At 53.4% G+C, this 22281-nt stretch overlaps 12 protein-coding genes across 12 annotated transcripts; 7 read left to right on the top strand and 5 right to left on the bottom strand.

The window, feature by feature from the left end:
• Positions 1-294: 294 nt before the first annotated feature.
• On the bottom strand, positions 295-1934 carry AB675_2011 (Phosphatase PSR1; the record flags this gene model as incomplete). Its single annotated transcript, XM_018141948.1, has 3 exons — positions 295-507; positions 556-1832; positions 1907-1934. The coding sequence occupies 3 exons, from the start codon at positions 1932-1934 to the stop codon at positions 295-297; spliced, it is 1518 nt and encodes a 505-aa protein (XP_018003049.1).
• A 2294-nt stretch (positions 1935-4228) lies between these two features.
• AB675_2010 (SDO1-like protein C21C3.19) lies at positions 4229-4690 on the top strand (the record flags this gene model as incomplete). The annotated part of the gene is made up of 3 exons (XM_018141947.1): positions 4229-4392; positions 4446-4569; positions 4619-4690. 3 exons carry the CDS (start codon positions 4229-4231, stop codon positions 4688-4690), a joined length of 360 nt encoding a protein of 119 aa, XP_018002623.1.
• Positions 4691-5167: 477 nt separating this feature from the next.
• Positions 5168-5747, top strand: AB675_2009 (uncharacterized protein; the record flags this gene model as incomplete). Its single annotated transcript, XM_018141945.1, has 2 exons — positions 5168-5200; positions 5259-5747. The coding sequence occupies 2 exons, from the start codon at positions 5168-5170 to the stop codon at positions 5745-5747; spliced, it is 522 nt and encodes a 173-aa protein (XP_018002655.1).
• Positions 5748-6307: 560 nt separating this feature from the next.
• AB675_2008 (Superoxide-generating NADPH oxidase heavy chain subunit A) lies at positions 6308-7975 on the bottom strand (the record flags this gene model as incomplete). The annotated part of the gene is made up of 1 exon (XM_018141944.1): positions 6308-7975. The coding sequence occupies one exon, from the start codon at positions 7973-7975 to the stop codon at positions 6308-6310; it is 1668 nt and encodes a 555-aa protein (XP_018002667.1).
• A 2104-nt stretch (positions 7976-10079) lies between these two features.
• On the top strand, positions 10080-10573 carry AB675_2007 (uncharacterized protein; the record flags this gene model as incomplete). Its single annotated transcript, XM_018141943.1, has 2 exons — positions 10080-10460; positions 10511-10573. The coding sequence occupies 2 exons, from the start codon at positions 10080-10082 to the stop codon at positions 10571-10573; spliced, it is 444 nt and encodes a 147-aa protein (XP_018002791.1).
• A 492-nt stretch (positions 10574-11065) lies between these two features.
• AB675_2006 (uncharacterized protein) lies at positions 11066-11719 on the top strand (the record flags this gene model as incomplete). Its single annotated transcript, XM_018141942.1, has 1 exon — positions 11066-11719. The coding sequence occupies one exon, from the start codon at positions 11066-11068 to the stop codon at positions 11717-11719; it is 654 nt and encodes a 217-aa protein (XP_018002730.1).
• A 361-nt stretch (positions 11720-12080) lies between these two features.
• On the bottom strand, positions 12081-13217 carry AB675_2005 (uncharacterized protein; the record flags this gene model as incomplete). Its single annotated transcript, XM_018141941.1, has 3 exons — positions 12081-12485; positions 12568-13187; positions 13208-13217. The coding sequence occupies 3 exons, from the start codon at positions 13215-13217 to the stop codon at positions 12081-12083; spliced, it is 1035 nt and encodes a 344-aa protein (XP_018002806.1).
• Positions 13218-14361: 1144 nt separating this feature from the next.
• On the bottom strand, positions 14362-15308 carry AB675_2004 (Kinetochore-associated protein MTW1; the record flags this gene model as incomplete). Its single annotated transcript, XM_018141940.1, has 2 exons — positions 14362-15195; positions 15243-15308. 2 exons carry the CDS (start codon positions 15306-15308, stop codon positions 14362-14364), a joined length of 900 nt encoding a protein of 299 aa, XP_018002645.1.
• A 644-nt stretch (positions 15309-15952) lies between these two features.
• AB675_2003 (uncharacterized protein) lies at positions 15953-16513 on the top strand (the record flags this gene model as incomplete). The annotated part of the gene is made up of 1 exon (XM_018141939.1): positions 15953-16513. One exon carries the CDS (start codon positions 15953-15955, stop codon positions 16511-16513), a length of 561 nt encoding a protein of 186 aa, XP_018002976.1.
• Positions 16514-17608: 1095 nt separating this feature from the next.
• AB675_2002 (uncharacterized protein) lies at positions 17609-18599 on the top strand (the record flags this gene model as incomplete). The annotated part of the gene is made up of 2 exons (XM_018141938.1): positions 17609-18004; positions 18054-18599. The coding sequence occupies 2 exons, from the start codon at positions 17609-17611 to the stop codon at positions 18597-18599; spliced, it is 942 nt and encodes a 313-aa protein (XP_018002624.1).
• Positions 18600-19646: 1047 nt separating this feature from the next.
• Positions 19647-21332, top strand: AB675_2001 (uncharacterized protein; the record flags this gene model as incomplete). The annotated part of the gene is made up of 1 exon (XM_018141937.1): positions 19647-21332. One exon carries the CDS (start codon positions 19647-19649, stop codon positions 21330-21332), a length of 1686 nt encoding a protein of 561 aa, XP_018002643.1.
• A 127-nt stretch (positions 21333-21459) lies between these two features.
• AB675_2000 (uncharacterized protein) lies at positions 21460-22269 on the bottom strand (the record flags this gene model as incomplete). The annotated part of the gene is made up of 1 exon (XM_018141936.1): positions 21460-22269. The coding sequence occupies one exon, from the start codon at positions 22267-22269 to the stop codon at positions 21460-21462; it is 810 nt and encodes a 269-aa protein (XP_018002973.1).
• Between the last annotated feature and the right edge of the window lie 12 nt (positions 22270-22281).

Raw genomic sequence — 22281 nt, 5'->3', positions numbered from 1 at the left:
CTCTTTCTTTTACCGTTCCCAAAAACTTCAAGAACGCCTTGGCTGCTGATTGTATTACCATAGCATCCCGATGATTAATCGCAAAAGCCGCCTAGAACATGCAACTCTAGCCATATTTTTGTACTCCTGCACAAATGAAACATGCTCTGAATATGTCTTGACGAAGAGAATTGGAATAAACACCGCCGTTGAATTGATCGTTAAAGCTGGGACTTTGCTGCCGCAGGAAAGCTCCATGAGTGGTCACTGTTGTCGAGTGCTTTCAATCTGGCCCGTATGTGGCAATTTTCTCGATCATAAAGTGACGTCCAGAACGAGGCTGACATCTTGAACTTGTGGTCCTGCAAGATCTTCGAGCACGGGGATAAGATCCAGTAGCTCGTTGTCGTGAGCGTCGGAGAACCACGAGCTTATCGGAACCGCATGCTGTGGATGGAATATGTACGACGTTGGCGAATTGTCGATAATGATGGTTTCCTTCAGGTCACGTCCGACTTGGGACAAATCCTGTTGAGGCATTAGCTCGGTTGGCGGACATGTTTATTTCAAGCTTACCTTGACATAGTTTCCTTGGTGATTGTAGCAGCTCTCCCGAAACAATCGATGGTGGACCACATGATGGATGTCAAGCTGATCGAGTAACGGGTCGCCGTACTTTGATACGGACGCCGTGAAGACCACCACTTCGTACAGCTCGCCAACTCTCTTCATGAACTGATCCACGCCTGGCCTTTTGATGACGTAAACATTATGGTACTGACCTTCTATCTCAACGGGAATGGTGAAATCCGCTTGATTAAGTATTTTGAAACTGCTGTGGACTAATGTCTCGTCGAGATCCAGGATGAGACATTTTCTGCCTTTCAGAGGAGGCTGCGCTGGAGGCAGCAGCCATGTTTGTTTCTCGGGAGAAGCCTCGGGAACTGGAGGTATGGTGCCTATCTGCTCCTGCCGTTGTGACAGAGGCGGCGGTGGCGGCAACGTAACCTGAGGCTGCACATCGGCAGGCTGAACGGGTTCGTCGACGACTTGAGGTCCTGGCGTTGGGACCAGTGGTGGCGCGTCGGTCATGTCGGTGTCGGGATCGACCTCTGCCGCTGATTTCTTGTTCTCTTGGTCGATTGTGGTGGCTGGTTGGGCCACATTTTCCACCCTGAGCAGATGGGAGTAATCATCCTTGACAACCTTTTCGTCAACGACTTCTTCATTCCGCGGATCATTTTCTCCCACCTCGGTGTAGATTACTTTGGGCTCGTCTTCTACATCGTCGGCGCCCTTTTCTTCCGATTTCTCGCTTAGTGGTTGAGTTTCTGCAGTCTTCTCGGTCGATGACGGCTGCTGATCGATCGGACGAGCAACCTTTGTTTGCGCGGCTGGAAGGGCAGTCTTTTTGGACGGAATGGGTTGATCTTCCTTGGCATCTTGCACCGTTTCTGAGGGACTGCAGCAATTCAGAAAAGCTAGAAAGCCTGACCTCGACTTCTTTTCGCTCCGTGTGCCATCATTTTGAGGTAGCGGAGGGACTGCCTCCTTTGTGTCGCCGGTTCTTGTTGCTCTTGCCGAACGCCTACTGCTTCTACTGTTGTTTCTGCTTCGGGTCAAGATGCTGCGTTTCGAACCGCGCCTGGCTGCAGGTGCTTGCTCAACCTCGGCACTCTGGGTGGTTGGTGACGTCGACGACTGCGGGTTCTGCTGTGAAGACGTCCGAGAGGGTATATTGACACCAGACGACTTAGTCGCGGCATCGTCAGGCGATAAGGTGGTGGTAGCCGGCTTAGTGTCTGTCGTCGTCGACGGCACTGGATTATCGGGAGCTATGCCGGAGGTGCCTTCTACACGGATAAATTAGTATTACTGAAGCAAGTCTCAATAATACGCGATGCGCCTAAGGGCAGCTCATGCATACCTGAGGCTGAGGGAGCGGTTGCGCTCATGTGGGGCGATTATGGCCTCGTCGCGGCCGATCGAAGCAGATATGTCTGCGGTTCAAAGGTCGAAGCGAAGCTTTGGACCATGAGCGACACGTGGTCGTGAAAACGCAATGGGAAACAGGGAAGGCCGATATTGCCGTTAATGAGTCTACGCGACGAAGCTCCCAGAGGGGAACAATCTCGGGTGGCTGGCGGTGTGCGCAGTCTAGTATATGTCCAGTGATGCTGCTTTATATGGCGCGCGTAGAGTCGGACAAAGATAACTGAGGTCGATATTGCTGGAGAAGGAGAGCGGTAGTGAAGTTGCAAATGAACAAGAAGTGTCGATGATGAAGTGAGGTGTGGCTTTCGCGCAGTCGAGGTCGTGTACGGAGGCGGAAAGAGTAGAGTCAGGTAGGCGCGATGCAGGGAAACTTGGGCGCGAGAGGCTGAGAGATAGCGGCGAAAGGTAGGAACGAGGCCACTAGAATCGGTTCGCTCAAAGTTGGGAGCTGGAAGGGAGCAAGTCTGCAAGCAGCATGGCAGTGGTGTGGGTAAGTGACGAGCTGGATGCTGAGATTGCGCTTCAAGACCACCATTCAGAGGCCTCGCTAAAGGCAAGCCTGCCCAGCGCTATCTGTTCTAGCCTCCCCCACTTCGACTAACAAGCTACGCCCGACTTCATCTCCCATCTCATGATCCTCACAACAGTCATCTCCGCTTCTTCATGGGATGTAGTTCATGGACTTACACATGTCAAGACCGAGCTCTGCAAGAGCATATGTTAGACGCTCATAGTCGCTGATCATTCAATACACAAATGAAGAATCAACAGAACGCGCCTTCGCGAGTCCTCTGACGCATACAAACGCCGCTCGGATCACCAACTCCTTCGGCTCGGACCATTTATCCACTGGCATGTGTGCGCCGCGATCGATCTTCTGCATCAGCCACATGGTCCGCGACACTGACAACGGTATCTGGGGAAGCCGGAAACAAGTCCACGACATTCATCAATCTCGTTACACTGCGTTGACCACACGGCACGTCAAACTTCAGCCCAGATACATCAGCAGCTACGGTAGCTGTCAGATACATTGCCCACTGACCAACTTTTCTATGACCTTGCCCGTTGCCCGTTCCTCCGTGTATACAAGCCGCCAGCAACATCACTGCAGCAGATTCGCAACGTTCTCGTGGCCCTCATCATGGTGCTTTCACAACGTGTTGTTCCATCCAGATCCGAGGTATGAAACAGAATTTGACAGCGGCACAGGCATTGCACTTTCCAGGCTCAAAACAACGCCTCACCTACCGACATGTAGTATGCGATGGCCTCATCCTTAAGGCTTTCACTTGGTTGAGTATAGGCCAGAGCGCCGAATGGGATCCTTCAGCACCTTTGAAAGCGCGAGAACGACATCCCATCCAACAAATGAGACCATTCTGAAAGGCTAACGTCAATTGCCGGCTCGTACGCTGCAATCGGTGATGTCCTTTTTCATTGGTAGGCAGCATTCCGGCTTGCATGAAGTCAGAATGCCCGGACAGTGTGGTTGCGAAGGTCTTCTACCAGTTCGCTATATGTAGTGTACGTGACTGAGTATTCATCGCTTGCCCAAAGGGACTGCTTGAGTCTTATTTCCAGAATCGAGCGTCTGTTTGGCGTCAAATAGCCACAAGCTGTTGTAAACACAAGCGTTTGTGGTCTGGATCAAGATTGCTTGTTACGCCTCTGCCATGCGTGCGCATCTTCAAGACGCCTTGTATGGGCTCCCTAAGGTTAGCACCTAGATTCTGGAGTGTAGGTGTACCAACCGGATATCCTTTGACACGGAACACTGGCACGATGAAGCAATTGACACCCTTCAACGTTGACAGGCCAAGAGATCGATCATGATGACAACAGCCCCTCGAGTCACAACGCGATGACGACAGCGATGGTCATAACGCTGTCGTGCCCGTTACAAACAAGCAGGGAAGTTGAAGCTGGGGCTGGTGAAGCAGGTACCATTTTCGCCTGAAGACGAGGCGTCAGGTACGCCCCGAGGACCCACTAGAGCCTCCTTGGCACACGTCAATGCAGTTTGATGGCACGGTGCAGGTCACGAGCTTACAACCAAGTACATAAATTAGAAGGCAGACACCAAGGCTCACTTTCGAAGCTCAAATTATCCTGTCAAAAGTCCGTCTTCAGACCAATTCCAATCTAACAAGGTACGATACGTCGCCATACAAGTGCACCGAAGCACGACGGGATTGACCTTTCTAGAACCCTTCCCTAAACACATAAACCACAAACATCACAACCATACATCATGCCTCGCGGTGGTGCTCATATCACGAAAGTCCACTACAAGGGCAACACTGATGACTTTATCGTCTTCGTCGAGTCCCCCGCCGATGTCGAGAACTGGAAGAAGGATTCCAGCATCCCTCTCGCCCAGGTCGTGAACTCATTCAAGATCATGGTCACACATAAGTCAGTCACATCAGGTACCGATTCGGGACCGGAACACTGACGAGATGGAACAGGCACGGTGCTCAAGGCCAGATGGACGGCGCTTCCAACGCTGCTCTCGACAACGAGTTCGGTACACACAACGAGGATGAGGTCATCAAGCAGATTCTTACCAAGGGCTCAATCCAGGCAGGCGAGGTTCGTATCGACCACGACCAAGTGGTACGCGGACTGACAACGGCTACAGGAATCCGAGCGTGGCGGCGACCGAAACATTACTCAGGGTGGCACTGTTGGCCATGCCACTGGCAACCGCTAGGGGAGGCAGCGAGGGCACCATTGAGCCGAGACAATGCCGAAGCACATATATTCCTCCGTCGCGAGATCAAAGATGCGATGACATGGCAATGGCGTATGAGGACGGAATTGGAATCGTATAGCAAGCGAAACAACCATTCGAGCGAGACGTCACAGCTGATGCTCTCAGTCCTGCTAAAGAAAAATACGCAGTGTTGTTCACAACCTGCATGATCACTCTGACCTGATCTTCACGCAGTCAGATCACTTCACGTCTTTGTGATCATCACTTTGATGCTTTTTCTGCAAACTTTCATTTTCATGTCTCCGAAAAAGATAGTCCTCCGCCTCAACGCAGCGCTGGAGCCCATCGATCTCGAAAACAGCTACTCTTCTGCAACCTGACGCGCTCGCGCAGCTTCCGCCATTGACGATTCTAACAGTGACCACATCAGCTTGTGCTTATTGTGATCGGCTCAACCTACAACGCGCAGTGAAGATGGCTGACGATCCTCCAGCAACCCGAATGCCGGTAAGACGCTCAATGCCGACGACTCGCAGTCTTTATGCTAATCTGGACCGCTCTCAAGGACAAAGCACCTGACAATGAAAAGGAGACTGCGAAGCGGGAGAAGAACCTGGTGGCAGGTCGGAAATTTCGGCAGCGTAAGCTGGAGATGAACGAAGCCATGGAGGCAGAGATCAACCGGCTACGAGCATCATCATCCGTTTGGGTGGTGATCCAGATGCCGGTTGACTGTATCGACCACGGCCTGGTTTTCCTCGCCAAAGTCGCCAGTCTTCAGTGGAGGGCTCCTAAACTAATTTTATTGACGAAAAGGCCAACGCTATCGTCCTTGCTAACCGAGATGCTCGACAAGATCTTCCTGCTCGCTATTCTAGACGATGTCTGCATCGAACGCCGAAAGTTCGTGCTCGTTGAAAGCGCCTATATGTGGTGGTCACCAAAATGGGCTTGTGACCTACTGGCAAGCTCGAGAGGTCTGAGGGCACTTATTGGATGGTTCCTGGCCACTCATGGGGTGACTGAACCTCTACCGATGTCCAGCCATGGGTGATGTCCTTGCCCAATGATTGCTGGAATTCCGACTTTGCTTCTGAGCAATCGAAGAAACCGGGATTGACTAGGCTTGCAATGCTCTCAAAGTCCGCCTGCCATACGGCTGAGAGCAATGGAGAATGCATGCTGTGATGGCGCAGAAGGCAGAATGACTCGAGAACGCTGAATCGGCAAGCGGAGGAGTTCAATGTCGGCGATACCTGCTCGGTGGGTTTCGATGAAGGGACATTCCCAGCAGCTCATGGCATTCACAACTGTCAGATCAGTCATGGACACTCTGCTCGCAGTCCTAAGGCGGGATGTTGTCTACGTTAAAGCACGGCTTATTAAATGGACTTGACTTTAGTGGTCTTGATGCAGTTTATCGCTTCCCAAGCTTATTAACTATCCATTTCTGTCCCTCAAATTCCATGATCAATCCAATGACCGGCGCCGAACAACAGAGTTGACTATTTTTGTCCAACTATACAATCGCTGCGTACAGCATTTCGCTTGCTTGTGTCACACCACATCACTCTTATAGACCTCTGATCCAGCAACACTGGTGCTGCGAGACATCTAAAAGTGCTCCTTCCAAAACCTAAACTTGACCAAGTCATTGCTGCTCCCTTTGGTCGCCTGTCTGATCTCTCTTGCCGCCGCACCAGGCCCGCAGAAGTATACACCCACTGTCGCCTTGGTGCTCGCCGTGACGCTCACGTCGCCCATATCCATATAACTCTGATCCATCAGACCGTCCCTCATCGCGCCAAACAGACGCTTGAAGTCCGGCCGCCCGAACTGAGTCTTGGTCTTCAGCTCTGTGAGGGGATCGAGGTTGTTGCCCACGGTGTTGAGGTAAATGTTTGCAGCGGTGTTCTGGTCGACTTTCTGCGTGAGGTATGTGTGGATGCGCAGGAACTCAGGTCCGCCTTGCGTGGCGGCCGCTTGCTCGGACTGCGCTTCGAGGGAGGAGAGAAGGGTTTGGAACCACTCGAAAGACTCGATTGAGCGTGTGACCCAGATGAACTCGACACGCTTGAGACGCTTAGGCGGGTTAGGCCCAGCACGAATGTTGTAGATGTGCTTCAGCACGGACGCCCACGGTGTAACGCCGATACCCGTGCCGACAAGGACAGCGATCTCGTTGTCGAAGACGTCCTCTGCAGGGGCACCGTAAGGTCCGTCGATGCGCAGGGCGGGCATTTCTTGGCCGCTGTTGAGCGCTACTTCGTAGATACCGTTGTCCTCATACGCGGCGAAGTCTTTGGCTTGAGCAGGACCGCAGCCAAGGGCATTGCCGAGCGCTTTCGTGAAGTCGCCGACTTGACGGACGTGGACGGAGATATAAGGGTCGTAGGGGCAGGAGGTGATGGTGAAAGGATGCCATTGCTGGCCTGAGACCGAAGGGCATTGGAGGAAGAGCCATTGGCCTGCTTTGTACTTCATGCTGGGTTTCCTGAATTGGATTTCCATTGCATCGTAGGGATGGCGGATAACCTTGACAATCTTGGTCTCTCGGCGGGCACGGATCTCGCGGTAGAGGCGTTCGATGAGGTAGATGCCACCCGTCCAGAGCTCCCAGCGCCAGCCTTCGTAGCCGATGCAATGGTCCCAGAAATCTTTGCCGGCAAAGGGCGAGAATGGTGTCGCTGTATCTCTGACGAAACAGCCGGTGGCGTGGGTGTACATGCCCAGAAGGAATGGGATGAAGAGGTGGTGTGTATACCAGAACGTCTCGAAAGATTGCTGACGAATCTTGTGATGCGCTGTCGTGTACATGAGGAGCATGCACAGCAGCATTATGTGGCCAGTGATGCCTCCAGCTTGAGCGTAGTGGATATCAAGGGCGAGCTCAGGGCGAATCTGGTTCTTCTCGACGTTGAAGAAGTTGACGTAGTGGGCTAGGACATGTACACATGTGAAGACGAGCAACGCATATGCTGTCTGTCGGTGGAACCACTGTGTTTCGTCTAGTGGCAGGAACTTGAACTTCGGTCGGATCCATCTCATCAACGTCCGGCACATAGGCAACACTATCAGCATCGTATCCACCGACAACACCAGCCCGGCTCCTCGCGACAGCCATACTGAAAAGGTGAGTGTGTTGAGACCAGCTAATCGAATGTCGGACGCCTGCTTGTACCAGCCGAAAGCGAAGATGCCCCAATGAAATGTCCACCACAGCACAAAGAACAGCACCTTCCGAGGTTGCTTGAGCTGTTCCAGCCAGCTTCTTGAAAGCATGTTGAGTCGTTCTTGGTCGGCTTCGACAATGGTCTATTATATAAAAAGTGAAGCAACCAGTGCTATAGAGAAATGAACATACTCTGCGAGGCTGGGCAGAGTATCGAAGGGCAATGAACGTCAACTGTCGGTCGGCAGCTAGCAATTGATGAGATGACGAACAGAGCGTTGAGTATACTAGAGGGAGGTCATTGAGTTAAAGCGGAATATGCTGTGTCCGTGTACGCCGCTTAAGGTAGGGGTAGTTCGAGACGTTGATCCGCGGTACTGGCCTAAGATTGGTATGGAAGGTATAGCTTCTACGTCTGGGGTGATCTGATCTGGCGATGTTGGCAGTGATCAAACTATTTGCAGAAGGCTTGCGACTGTATCATGAGGCGATGCCGGTAATGATGCGTTTGGCAGAGGCGAAACTGGTGTGAGTGGGAGTGAGACGGTGTTTGTATCGAAGTGGAGCTGGTCTCCTGGTCCGAACGCCTGTGGGTCAGGGGTGCTCAGGGAGAAAAGTCAGTGTGCGAGAGTGAGTGATCGTCACGGTGAAGTGTCCGTCAACGTTGTGTTAGCGAACTCGATGTATGCAGAGAAGGGTCGTTGACAATGTGAACAAAACTCGATATAGATAGAGTACAGTGAACGATCAAGACCCGTGGCAGAGGTACACGGGGCGAAAAGTCAAGGTGCCGATCCATCATCCTTGTCTGTGGAGAGGGTTGAGGCTGCTCGTTTGGGAATGGGCAGCGTTTAAGCGACCATTGGATGTTGTCTGACGCTGCCCACGGTTGGCAGGTACCAGTGCATGGCGGCAGCATGAGTGATCATTGATCAAGACTCGGTCTATCGAGGCTAGTGGTACGGGACAGATGCGTGATGGAGACATCTCTTCACGCGACTCCAGACGCCGGCACCAATGCATGTACATGGCTCAAGCGAAGAACAGCATCATCTGATAGTTGTCGTCGAAGCCGGCCCAAGGAATGATGCAAATGATTCTGTTAGCGAGGCTCTCGGAACAAGAGGTGGCTGGAAAAGCGAAGAGAATAGTGAATGCAGAGAGATGCAGGGTCGTGGTTGCGATGAAGGAGAGAGCGTATCAGATTTGAGCTTTTAACGCTCTCGGCACGCCCCTCACGCCAAGCTTTGGCAACAACAACCAATCGCTGGGGCTGCTTCTGTTTCTTTTCCAACATCAACCGTATCACCTCGACCTCCTTCTTTACCATTCGTTCATCTCACTCTCTTACCGCTGCGGGAGCTACCTACGTAGCGATTCTCGACCCTGGCATTAGAGCTCTCGACTTCTTGTGCCTCTATTTCTGGCGGTAGAAGCTAGACGACCCTTGATCTGGCCGTGATCCATCTCCACTTGTGCCTTTCTTGACCTGTTCACAGACCATGATCTCCGTTCGGATGGCCAATGAAGGAAGGTCGTCAAGGTAAGATACCAATCATGGGGTTGATATGTTCGGTCTCGAGCCTTGCCGTTCGGCACGGTGGGGTCAATAGTCTGATGCAAGAATTACGCCGCGGGCAGAAGACATGATCACACTGCATGATGAACATTCATGGAACCGATCATGCCATATCGTCAATGTCCCAATGCTCATGACTACCGTCTACCCTTTCACAACAGCAGTATACCGCCTTGACAGCACAGCAGAACACTGAACGTGCAGGAAGACCATATAGACGCTTTGCGACACCTGTGACACTTACCGTCTCCAACCTGCGACATCCACTCACATACTCGGCTATCCACCAACTTGCGACATATTCTCATACGCGCAGAGCAGCAACGTCCTGAGTTCGAACTATAGTCCGACATCATCGTCTGATCGCCTGCCCGGAATCAGAGACTTCCTTACCTGAGCCGCACCATTGAACGTTACCACTAGCTCCAGGTTTCGCTGTGATTGCATGGTGTCGCCTCTCATAAGCAACGAACTGCCCGCCGTTAGTCTTTTGGGATGGTCTTTCGGTAGCTGGACTCCTCAAGCAGCCGCAGCTGCTTCTGATCAACGACACTCACTTCCGCCTACCCTCACCTTCGCTTCTGAACTCCATTCTTTAACGACATCTATTCGACAACAACACACACCCATCCGGCATGGGCAAACTTATTAAAAATCACTGGGGCAGGCTGATAGTCATCACCGCAGCATGTATCCAGATGGCAGCGGCTATCGAAGGCTTCTTCTGGCCTAAGATCTTTTGGGACTTTCTGACGAAGAACCTCGACGGGGCAGTGAAGCCATTTCCAACGTTACAAATATTCAACCTGATATTCTCGTTCATTGGATTGGCGATGGAGTGGCCGTTGGTGCCAATAACGAGGATGTTGCCGGGTCTGCACCGAAGTCTGGAGGCGAGGATGGTCATCTACCCGCTGTTTGCATTGGCAGCTCTGCTACAATACCAAGCAACCAATGCTGGGCTATACTACCTCATCGGAGTAGGAGTGTACTTCTGGGCATTCATTGAAGGCGAGGTAAGCATATTGCAGCAACACAATCTAGACCATTGACTGACATTGAACAGACTGTATGTCCTGAGCCATGGACCTTGCCGAAACGGAATCTACCACGAGCTGGCAAAGTATAGGTGGCGAGGGAGCGGACCTTTGGACGACACTTGTCACTTCGATTTGGCTGCATCATGAGCGTTATGACGTTACCTAAGCAGGTGTTGGTTGTCTGTAGATCTGGAGCCTGTCCCATATATCTCAGACAGTGTACAGTGGGCAGCGGAGGGTGAGGGCACGGCTGATCATGATATGTTAGAAATCATAATTTATTCGGCCAAAAGCCTTTGGTCTACCCGTGACGGTAATGACATTTGCCGTCGCCCAAGTCTTGAGAAATGCTGCGAGTAAAGGTGTGTTAGCCCACCTCCATGTATGCTCAATTGGATGCCAAGCCCGACGCGTCTCCGACCTTTCGACGCGTCCGATTTCCTGGGTGGGCCGCGTCTCCAAGTCTAGGTGAGTAAGTGACTAAGTACAGTTCATTCTCACATTGAGAAGCCGTTTGCACTGACAGCACACCCATCGCGGCCAGTCCAATTAATCTGCAGCACACCTAGAAACCGACCACCATGGCAACAACGAAGCGCGCTCGACCCTCCTTTTCACCTCCGAGGCCCAGCAAATCGAAGACCGCTACGAAGGCCAAAGCATCGACTACAAAAGACAAGACCACAGAGCCTAAGAAGCGTGCTCGACCATCCACAAGCAGCACCACCTCAGCCACAAAATCAAACGCCACCACAGCGAAGCCTCGCAAGCGACAACGCTCCCCATCACCACACAACTCCGACTCACAACCATCGTCACGCGAGAACGACGAAGATGAAGACCTTGACGACGACGACGACAACTCAAACCGCAGCGCTAGTCCCGCGGCAACAGACACTAATGATGGATCCCTCAATGCGGACCTCGACGACGCCTCCATGCTTCTTGTCGAAGTAATCCCATCGAAGAAAGACGAGTCAGAACAACCCAGCATCCCACTGCCCCTGATCCACCGCATCGCAGCCGAGGGCTTCTCAGAGCCAGAGACGACGAAGATGAGTAGGGATGCGCGACGGGTGTTGGGGAAGTATATCGACACATTTGTGCGGGAAGCGGTGGCGAGGTGTGCATATGAGGCGGAGGGGAGGGGCGATGATGGGGAGGTGGGAAGGAAAGGGTGGGTTGATGTGGATGAATTGGAGAGGGTTGCTGGCGTGTTGTGTTTGGATTTCTGAGGGCGCAAGATTTGATGGTTATGAGACTTAATGATTGTATGATGATACCATGAACAAATCCTCACGGCGAAGAGGGAAGTAGGACCAGGGGCGGGCCTCATCTTTCCGCGAGCACCGTCGTGACAGAACACCATCGGTGCCGATGAGGTCTCTTGCGACCACACAAGATGCTCTTGTACTCCGAATAGCTATCTATCTACTAGCACTGTATAACGTAAATACCAATTGATGAGTATGCCTACCAATTCCCGTCATCGCTTAAACATGGTCGTACATTGTCCGATATCGTTGGCGCATATCATGGGTCTGGGTGAAGCTGCCTGTCCGTCTTCATCCTTGACACAAGACCACAGTACCTTCCTCACCAGACTGCGAGCCCCTTCCCCTCCATTCGCCCCTTCCTCTCCTTCTTCACTCTTCCTGCCGCCACAAATCCCCACGCTACTACCCCAACTCCCATCAAGCTTAGTCCCAATACCGCTGCCATGAGACCGTATCCAGCCTCGCTCTCCCGGCAGACACCCTTGAAGCCAGCAGGATACCCCACACCAGCACCCAGGGGAACAGGAATGCCCATGTCGGCCATGTCTTCGTTAAAATTCTGGGCCGAGCGGTAGAGGCGGCAGGTGAATGTCTGGATGCTTTCGTGCTGGAGCTGATTCTGCAGGATGGGGACTAGCATGGTGGAGACGAGGGAGAGCGGGAGGACGAGGAGGAGGAGGAGGAGGGTGAAGATGCGGGCAAGTGCGGTTGTGTGAGGGTGTGGCTGTCATTGCACAGTGTTAGTCAAGGCGGCCGCAGAGGTATGTGTACCGGGTCGGAGACAGGAACGTGGACAGTGAACCTACCGAAGGCCACAGAGCCAGGACTAAGTAAAGCCCACTAGCGACACCCACGACAGCCGCACTACCCAAGACGACCAGCGCAGGCCTGAGATCCAGATCGACTGGCCACAGACGCAGATGCCACTCAGGGCCCAACAGAGTAGAGCGATAGGCATGATACGCCGCACCTGAACATCCCAGTGCACCCACGGCACAAGCCATGATCAGGACAGACAGGGCCAGCCTCGCCCAGCGCAAACGCCGTGACTGCACCAGCCACGCCTCCTCGGACCGCGACGACGCCGAATGACGCGAGAAAAGATCCGAAGTTAGCGGCGGGGAGTCGTAGCCTCCACCAACTGTCTTGCCTCCAGCCGTGATAGTAGTGGTAGCAACTCGCGCCTCAGTGAAGGAAGGTGCCTTTCGCGCCCACGAAGACTGGGACGATTTGGACTTGACGCTGGCTGCGGTCGTAGAGGAGCCCTTGGTGTTGAGTGTGCCGTCGCCATTGTTGCTTCGAGGACGACGTTCAGGTGACGGGCTGCGGGAGCGAGGGAAGCTGGAAATGAGCGGGTCGGCGGTGCGTGGCGTGATCGGGATGGGCCCGAGGCTGTAGGCTTGAGGAGGATTGCTGGCGGAGTCTCCTGGCGAGGTGGTAGTGCACCTGTGGGCATGATGGTGGTCTTCTTCGAAAGATGAAGGGAAGAGATCTTCTGCTTGGCGAATGCTGAGAGAGGCATTCCACGTGAGATATGCGGTACTATCGTGCAACGACTTGGTGACTGGGGCGAGAGGTAAAGCAATACAAAGCAAGGCACGCACAGCGAGTCCAGCCGCTGAATGAGAACGAGAGGGAGAGAATACTGATAGATGAAACAAGTTGACTGAAATCCGATCATTGAGTATTTACTCAGTCTGCTTACGTCGATCTGGTAGCGTGTAGATTTACCCGCACCCTTGGGGTGGCCTTCATGACTATCGCCTCGCGTAGCCAGCGATGGCGCCCATGAGGCGCCGAGAATCAGAGTAGACAGATACTTCCATTTGCTGGACGAAGCGCTGTGTGGTTGCTGGTCATGTTTGAGAGATTGGCGTAGATGTTCAGGGCGGACCCTGGGCGGTTAACTCTCAGGCTTGGCGAGAAGGAAAGCCGCGATTCGGTGCAGGTGAGTCGTCGATCTCCGTGGATTCGCGGGATATTTTTGGCACTTCTCTCTCTTCGAGCGCTTAGCGAACCGTCGGCCAATAGCGACTGTAACAGATGCTTTTTCTGCGATAATAGCTTGGTTGAGCACAAGTAACGCCCGTGAATACTCCTTCGCGCCCGGGTCGTGGGCTCGAAGTCGAGCTGCTCTGCTTGACAGCTGGCAGGTCTGGGCGCCCTCTGTAGCATTTGCCCGCGTAGCCGACCTCCTAGGTAGCATTTTGCATTTTGCATTTGATCGGCCGGTCTCGACAGCACGGTAGCTTTTCCGCACTGGGTAAAGGCGTCGCTTCCTCGAAAAACTACGACCTCAGCCTTTCCCAGAATGACCTGGTATCTGTGGGCACCACCTGCTTGTCGCGAGGTCAAATGCAAGACATCATGATCCGCGCAACAGACAGAAGCTGTATTTTCTCTGCTTCAGGCAGGTCGTATGCCATATCCAGAGGACTTGTGCGATCCGAAGTACCGACAGCATGGTACGGCTCGGAAGCATGTGATGCGCCAATATGTGCGTTCGTCCGCTGCTGGTATCGGAAGGTCTGTGGCCACGAGGATTAGACGGCCTGTCATACGACTGTTGTTCAAGTTTGATCATAGCTGTATGCTCCGGCTCATGTTGGGTGGAAGATTTGTGCCACTTTCTCCATTGCCTGGATATCATCGGCGTGGAGTGGCTGTCCAGGCAAAGCTGAAGCGTCGTCAGCATCGGAGCCACGACTACGATCGATGTGCGCTCTCGTGCGCTGCTCAATATATTCTCGTCGCTCTTGCCGTATTTCTGCTTTCGCTGAGTCGAGGTTGTTGCTGAGGGTCTTCAAAGAGGCCAGCTTCGGTCGGAGTTCGGCAAGCAATGCTTTGAGGGCGGGCAATTGCGACATGGTGAAGGTCGTGTTCGTAGTGAGGTTCTGGTGATCAGCAGACACGTTGAGCGTCTGTGCTCCCGCAGCTTGGGTCAAGAAGGCCAGGTTGCCTGCGGCTTGATTGTTCTGGAGATTGCGTAATTGGCCAAGGATCATCTCATTCCGGGCCGCCTCTTGCTGAAGCTGTTTTGATAGTAGACGCGATGCAGCCAGTTTGCGACGTTGCAGTTCTATCATCTCAGGTGTGGGGGTGTCTTTTGATGGCTGATGGGAGATAGACTGATAATGTTGCAGCTTGATCCAGTTGGTCAGATCGGCTGGCACGGCGAGGATATTGCGAAGGACATAGATCTCAAACCGATCGAAGTTCTTGTCCACGGTCGAATTCAGAAGCGTTTCCAGTTTCTGCAGGCCCTCCTCAATCTCTTGCTTCGCCTCGGGATATTCGACATCTCCTTGCTCAGCATTCGGTCGTGCCTTGAATCCCAGACGCTCAGGTGGTGTAGAAAGCAAGCCCGTCTCGAGACTGCCCACGCCCTGGTAAATGAAGTTGTTGATCGAGTTGATAATGTCGTCGATCAATGACTACAGTGGTCAGTAGGGCCAGATCTGTGTGCGGGACAGCGGCATACCAGAGGCGTGTATTGCAGGTGCTCTGTAAGCAGCGCGGTTGCCGCTTGAGACGTATCTACGTCCATCGCAGTGGGCTATTGAGGTACGCAGGAAGCGTTGACCGCGTGAGAACGAGCCCGTCGCGAGTGCGCATCATCTGCTCTTGGAGAGACGCGCTTCCCGTTTCCCCGCGGTTCGGTTTGTGTATCTGACTAAAGAGGACTAGTGGCAGCCACTGTCATTTGCGCTTATTACGACAACTTGGCCCGTCAGTCGCTCCAGCCTCGACAGTCATCTACAGACAACGCGACACTGTTGCGGTCATCCACATAGCACATTGCGCGTACGGTAGATCCTCACAGTCGATAAATCGCAAGTCAGCCAGCCCTTTGCGCATCGAAATCCGCGATCAACGGCCTCCAGGCGCCTTCACTCTCCACTCCTGTCAGCCGCGCATCTGGTCAAAAGACGCGTATTTGCCTTGACATTACCCAAGTCACCAATTCTACTGACGAGCGCTGTTCGATATCGCTGACGATCAATGGGGGGCCCGGGCTCGGGAGGATACAAGAATGCGCCGGGAGACACCGAGACACACTCGGCCTGGGAGATCATTCCCCAAGATCCATCAATCAGCAGGTACGCCAACCCAGACGCATTGTCTGCTCGCTTCACTGACAAGTTGGTTCAGAAATTAGCACAGGTACGATGCAAGTACTGCAGCAGAGAGATGGCCCAGCACACCTCGCGGCAACGGGTGCACCTGCTGCAGTGTCAAACCTACCTCGACGCGATGAAAGACCAGGGCATTGACAACAGTATCACACGACAGGCCGCCGATCCGGCCGGCTATTTCAAAACCGCAAGATCGTACGTGACTGGCGTCAATGACTCTCCCAAGCCACCCAAGGTCTTGAAGATGGGTGAACACACAACCGCTGTTCGGATCCAGGCATTGTCGCTTGCGGAAGCCAGTATCTCATCAGAGCGCATCTTCGAAATCACAGGAATTGACCCCAAGGTCCTAGCTGGACTACGGAAGCTAGCAAGAGAGCGTGGCTACGATCCTTCTGTGTCGATGCAGCTCAAAGAGGAATACGTTCTAGACCCACCGAACACAAACCGTCCTCGAGGTCGTCCCAAGAAGAGAAAGCCGGAAGATGAGCTCGACCCATCGTTGCAGGACAGCCCTCAGATTCGAGCCCCAACAGGTTATCCGGCTCCCGAAAGTCTTCCGCCGGGCAACTGGAACTTCGGCATCCCAGCGGGACAGGGATACACCATGACATGAGCAACGGGCCACGCATAACTAATGTACCAACGGTCTGATCTCACCAGGCTAAGAGCCTTACCGTCCGTTCCTCGCGCACTGAAGCTACTGATTGCAGCCAAGCCAGCGGCCATGGCGTTATTGAGCTACTATAGTGTACTGTCTCCTAAGAGCCCTAGCTGGTTCGCCTGCGATGTGGGGACTCGCCTGTGGTCCGTGCCATGATCGGGTGTTGAAGCTACCGAAATACTCAGGGTCATTCACCATATGTGACAGTCTGTATGTGTACGGGGTCTGGGTCTTGCCAATATTCTTGAGATGCATGAGCAAGGATGGTGATGCGATAGGGAGGCTGATGCGAAAACGTGAACAGGATGCATGCAAGGCGAGCGAGTGACAGCAACATTTTATCACGTGATGAATAGGAAGCCGCCGGCCAAGCAAATCCAAAAATGGCTAAGCGCTTTACCTCGAACACTCCAAGTCTCACCTTCCACTCGTTTCCGTTGCTTCTTCTCCTCCTGCGACACTCTCAAAACAAGTCCGCGCTTCAACGTGGTCCCAAAAAGCCATGTCTCTCGCCTAGCCACACGGATGGGCAGACAACCCGTTCGTCAATGACTACCAGACTCCATTTGTTGCCAGATTCGGCCTCTAGCTGCCGTTGTGCGACGACCTGTCGTTTCCCCGTCCTCCATACTAACCCTAACCTTAGCTCCTTGACACACTTCTCTGACATCTTCAGTCTGGCAACAGCCGCCAGAGCCTCCAGCCTACCTTCCACCTATCCATGTACCCAAGAGTTTCACTCGGTAGTCCAGTGAGGCGATGCTACCGGCTACTTCTCTTCCATCGAACCTTCAATCTGCCACGCCTAGCCCCGTCGGCCTGCAGATGGGCTATAACATGTCCCAATCCATCTGCTTCCGACACATTTTCTTTCCTCCCCCAGCTACCAAATTCATCCTTCCCTTACAGTCGTTCTCTTTGGTGTGCTTGACGCATTGCCTAGAAGCCATTCACTTCTTACAACTTTGCGCCGGTCGCTCTTTAATCCAGCTCATCCAGCTATAGTATACTATTATCGACAACAGTCACCTCACAGAAGTTCGAAAGATGTATACCAAACCGCTACTCACATCAGCGCTACTTGCTGTCTCGGTTGCTGCCACCAACCCATGGGCAGACCAACCTGTAGCTGTGGTTCAGGCGCCTCCGCCAGCTGCCTACACTCCTCCAGCAGCTGCATACACCCCTCCTCCCATGGCTATGGTTCACCAGACAACAGCGATGACAACCGTAGCGGCTGCCATGCACACCATGCCCGCTGCAGCGCCGCCCGCAGCACCTCCTGCAGCCCACAACGCCAATCCTTGGGCGGATGTCAAGGGTCAGAATCAGCTGACTGTCTTCCTCGTCTCCGTGGGCGACAATAATGGTTCGCTGAAGTACTTCCCTGACACTGTACACGCTCCTCCTGGGTCCGTTGTCCAGTTCCAGTTCCACCCCAAGGTCAGTCGCATTCACTCACCTTGCTCTGAATCCCTCTAATACAACGCAGAACCACACCGTCACAGAATCAACCTTCGACGCCCCTTGCAAAGCGAAAGACCCGTCACTCGCGAAGCCTCAGCGCCCTGGTCTCAAGTCTGGCTTCGTTCCCGTCATGCCCCAAAGCGAGAACACGCCTGTCTACAACGTCCTGATCAACGACACTGATCCCATCTGGATCTTCTGCGGCCAAATGCCCCATTGCCAGCGCGGCATGTCCATGGTCATCAACCCTCCTAACAACCCAGAGAAGACCATTCAGAAGTACCAGGAAGCCGCTGCCAAGCTGCCCATACCATCGCCACCAGCTGCTGCTCCTCCCGCAGCCGCTCCTCCTGCAGCCTCTCCTCCCCCAGCAGCAGCTTCTCCGCCACCAGCTGCTGCCAGCCCGCCCTCGCCACCACCAGCTGCTGCCTCGCCCGCCTCACCTGTGTCACCTGCTCCTGCCGCCGGTTCACCTGCTGAGCCTGCACCAGCAACATTCACTGGTGCTGCCTCGAGAATGAGCTACAGCTTGGGTGCTGCGTTGGTGATGGGTGCTGTTGCGTTGCTATGAACTCGGGAAGATCTCGCTAATTTGTGGATGAATTGAGATCGTGTTTGGCAAAAACGGGAGCATGGAAATAACGGTACCATGGCAGCATTTCCGAGAGAGGAGTTCGAATTTTCTTTGAATGTTTACATTCCCGACCGATACTCCTGTGGAAGAAGACATGGAGTGGTCATATTTGGGCGATCAATGGCCGGTGACATGACCTAAACCTGTTCGGTGTGTGAGAATATGTAGTTATACCCAGCAGCCACCCCTTCGCTGGGGTTTGGCAGTGGCATGAGTTGGATAGAAAACACTTTATCTTGATTAGCTCAAATTGATGCTGTCGAGGGAAGAGAATGAAATTGTTGAAAAATTCAAGAGTGTCTTTCGTAGTGGTTTGCTCTTTCCCAAATCTTGCAGAACGTAAGTTGCTGACTCCCAATCATCTGGCGGCTGCGTGTGGCCGGTCTCCCAAGTGCTTGCCTTCGCTGTCCGCCAAGTCCGCGCCTGCCAACGGAATTTGCCCAGGTGAGCTTGGGAGGCCCGCCCTCAACCTCTCGGCCCTTTCTAAATCAGCACAACGCCGTCATATCTACGAGTTGCTAGGGTAGACGACTCACACATGGTCTGCATGGCCGGTCTTGAGCATTCCAAGAGACCGCAGGAGTGATTCTGCGCAAGGCGGTGAACGCACCTCAGCTTGGAGTCCCTATGCTTGTCCATCTAAACTATTCTCAGTGATGTTGACAGATCAGTCTATTGGCTGCGGTCCGGGCCAAGCATGATCCTGAACCTCAGCTTCGAAGCGATCTGTGCGACATTTTCCAGTGATTGGTTGTCTGTGCTGACAGAGGCATCGAGAAGCCGTCCTTCATTTACTGGCTTCTGGAGGCATGACCGCTGCGAGGCTGCTTCCATGTTCGTGGCCAACAGCACTGCAACAACTATGTATATGCCTCTCAGCAGTCCGGTGGCGAAAGTCGCAACGAGTATGAATCATCTCTCTGCTTTAGGTGAGCACTTGCTGCCAATCAAGTAAGTCGACGACCAACAACTCGATGCGTGGACATGGCTGCTGGTGCGGGATACATGCGATACAGGTTCGTTTCACAAGATCCGAAGGCGTCTGTACGCCGACAGGAACTTGAGATCGCTGCTAGGAGATCTCATTCTGCAAGGGTAGTGCACAAGCGCCATCAGGCTTGTGAGGCTCTACTGGCACGTGCTCTGAAGCCAAGTTCAGAAGAAGAACACGAGCTGCAGCCTGTCGAGCACCGAGGAAATGAGCAAGCACCAAACGTGCCGGCACCCACCTCCACAATTGAGAAGGGTGCAAAAGACACCAAAGTCTCGCATGCCCCAGAAACTACACCGCAGCTAGGCATCCTAGCAAGACGCCTCAAGGGCAACTCCGACCCCTTCGCAGTGTACGCCATCAAAGTATCGCCACGTATCAACCAAGCTCTCACCTTCATGCGCGAGACCGTACATCCCGCCATCTACTACTATCCCATCTTCCGAAGAATATACGGTCATGGCGGCACGTCCAAGCAAAACAATTGGCTTCCCGCCGGCTTAGCAAAACAGGGTTGGGATTTCGCATCATCGAGTCTTCAAGATGAAGGACTTGCGTTTGCTTGCATTGCGAGCTATGTTGTGAATCTAGCGGAGTTTCTGCATACAAGCACGGCTTTCAATGCTTCTCACTTGGCTCTGGCTATGATCACGAAGAGCTCTGAGATCCTGCGGCGACGATTGATGAAGCGGAAAGCAGATCAGCCTCTCGACAAGCTGCTGATCAGTCACGTCTACTGGCTGCTCCGCGCAAATGTCTACCTGACAGACAGTGTTGCTGTAGAGTCTCATGGGGCTATGCTCAGTAGGGCTGTCATCAGAGGCATGGCGGATGGGTCTGTGGACAATTTGATATTTATCCACGCTGCCACACTTGATTCGGACGTATCTGCGGTACACATGAAGCGAACTTGGTTCGATTACTCGTGGTTCGCCAAAATATGTGCGCCGCTATGGGCTGCCGTGGAGCCTCAGCTGCCTCCAGTTCCGCCACATATCTTCGAGGCTGTTCATCCCAATGTCACCAACCCAGTCATAAGAGGAGTGTTCATGCAAGCAAGACAACAGAGTGAGTATGCTGAGCGGCCACCTCCAGACAAAGCCTGGGGCTCACGCACACAAAAGTCACTGGCCTACTCCTGGTTCGCGACCGTAAGCTTGTGGGGACTTGGATCTGCCATGAAAGTATATCAAGATCTGAGAGATGTCTGTGGCTACGGCTTCGCATCTGGAACGCTCGAGGAACTCACTCAAGCGGCCATAGCGATTGGCCTGCTCTTCTATGTCCGTGCCTTCGGACATGTAGTCCTCGTAAATGGCGTGAATCTCCGAGACGCTTCGCATGTCCTGGTACCGCAGATGAAGATGGTGATTAGCCAGATATTCGAGCGTTGGACTGTGAAGGAGATGAAGCAGTTCAAGGACGCGTATCTCTGGTTGTTGTACTTGGGTGCCTTTTATGAGCAACTGAGCTTACGCAAACCGGCAGGCGTGCCAGAAGTGTGGTTTCAGCATCGACTGGTGAAGTGTGCACTCGAAGCGAACAAGGCATCGTGGGAGACTTTGAGTCCTGTCCTGGAACAATTTCTGCTCGTCAGCTGGCTGGAGCCGCATGGCAGCTCATGGTTCGATACATTGGTCGATGATGTGCGACCGCTTGCAGGATTGTGGGCTAGGTGAATATTCTAGATGTTGACATTTGTGCTCAGGGATGCGACCACTGACGACGGCTAGCTGCTCACGGCTGGTCACTATCTCCGAGTCCACAGCCTGCCGGACGCAGTCGCTGTGTCTGCGCCGGCATTCTTCAATCACCGATCTTCTTCTCGTCGGCCTGCCTTTCGTGCCGTCCTTTCACAGCTCGTTCTGCGAACCAGTCTGGCAGTACATCGTCAGTGCGTTGAGTTCTGCGTCTAGACTTTCTACGCTTGGGTCCTAGTGCCTCCTCCTGGCCAACGTCTGGATGCGCGCGGGTTGTGTCTACGACAGTGGACTGTGTGTCCTTGAGACTAGGCTCGGCGGAAGTCGGACCAGTAATGGGCACCTCTTGCCGTGCATGTGCTCTGTAAAGCTCCATGAGACGAAGGGGCTGCCTGACTTCGAGCGCTGGCCGAACGGCGTCTGTAGCTGCGTCGTGTTGTGGCGTGCTGGGTCGCCAAGAGAGCCCCTTCCTCAAGATGGCAGGCACATTGCTCCAATACAGGTCTTCATATAAAGCTTCAGTGGCTGGGTGGCGCTTCAATCGTGACGGGCCGTGCTTGCCTCGTTCAAGGTCGTTGCCGTCTACCTTCGATATGTTACATCTGAATGACTTTTTGTCGGGGTAGTAGCGATCTCGATAGCCGAATACATTGTAGAAGTCCAAATTCTCCGGATCAGGTCGCGGAGGGATGTACTCTATGTCTGAGTCTCCTTCCTCTATCGACGCATTTTCGTGAGGCGTGTAGCGAAGCTCATATTGGGCGCGGGACGCTGTGACATTTTCTTTGGTGAAGCTTACTACCTCGCGACCTGTGGAAAGCTTTTCCAAAATCGCTGTGGTATGAAGTACAGATGAGGGCGGAGGAGAAATTGTGACCCTGGCAGTTCTGACAGCTAGAGTCTTGATCGTACTCATGCCGCCAAAAGG

The sequence above is a fragment of the Cyphellophora attinorum genome (assembly GCF_001299255.1).
Source record: "Cyphellophora attinorum strain CBS 131958 chromosome Unknown Contig6, whole genome shotgun sequence".
Classification (NCBI taxonomy): domain Eukaryota; kingdom Fungi; phylum Ascomycota; class Eurotiomycetes; order Chaetothyriales; family Cyphellophoraceae; genus Cyphellophora; species Cyphellophora attinorum.
Note: the sequence above shows the minus strand (reverse complement) of the source record. Positions and strands in the feature narration are given on the sequence as shown.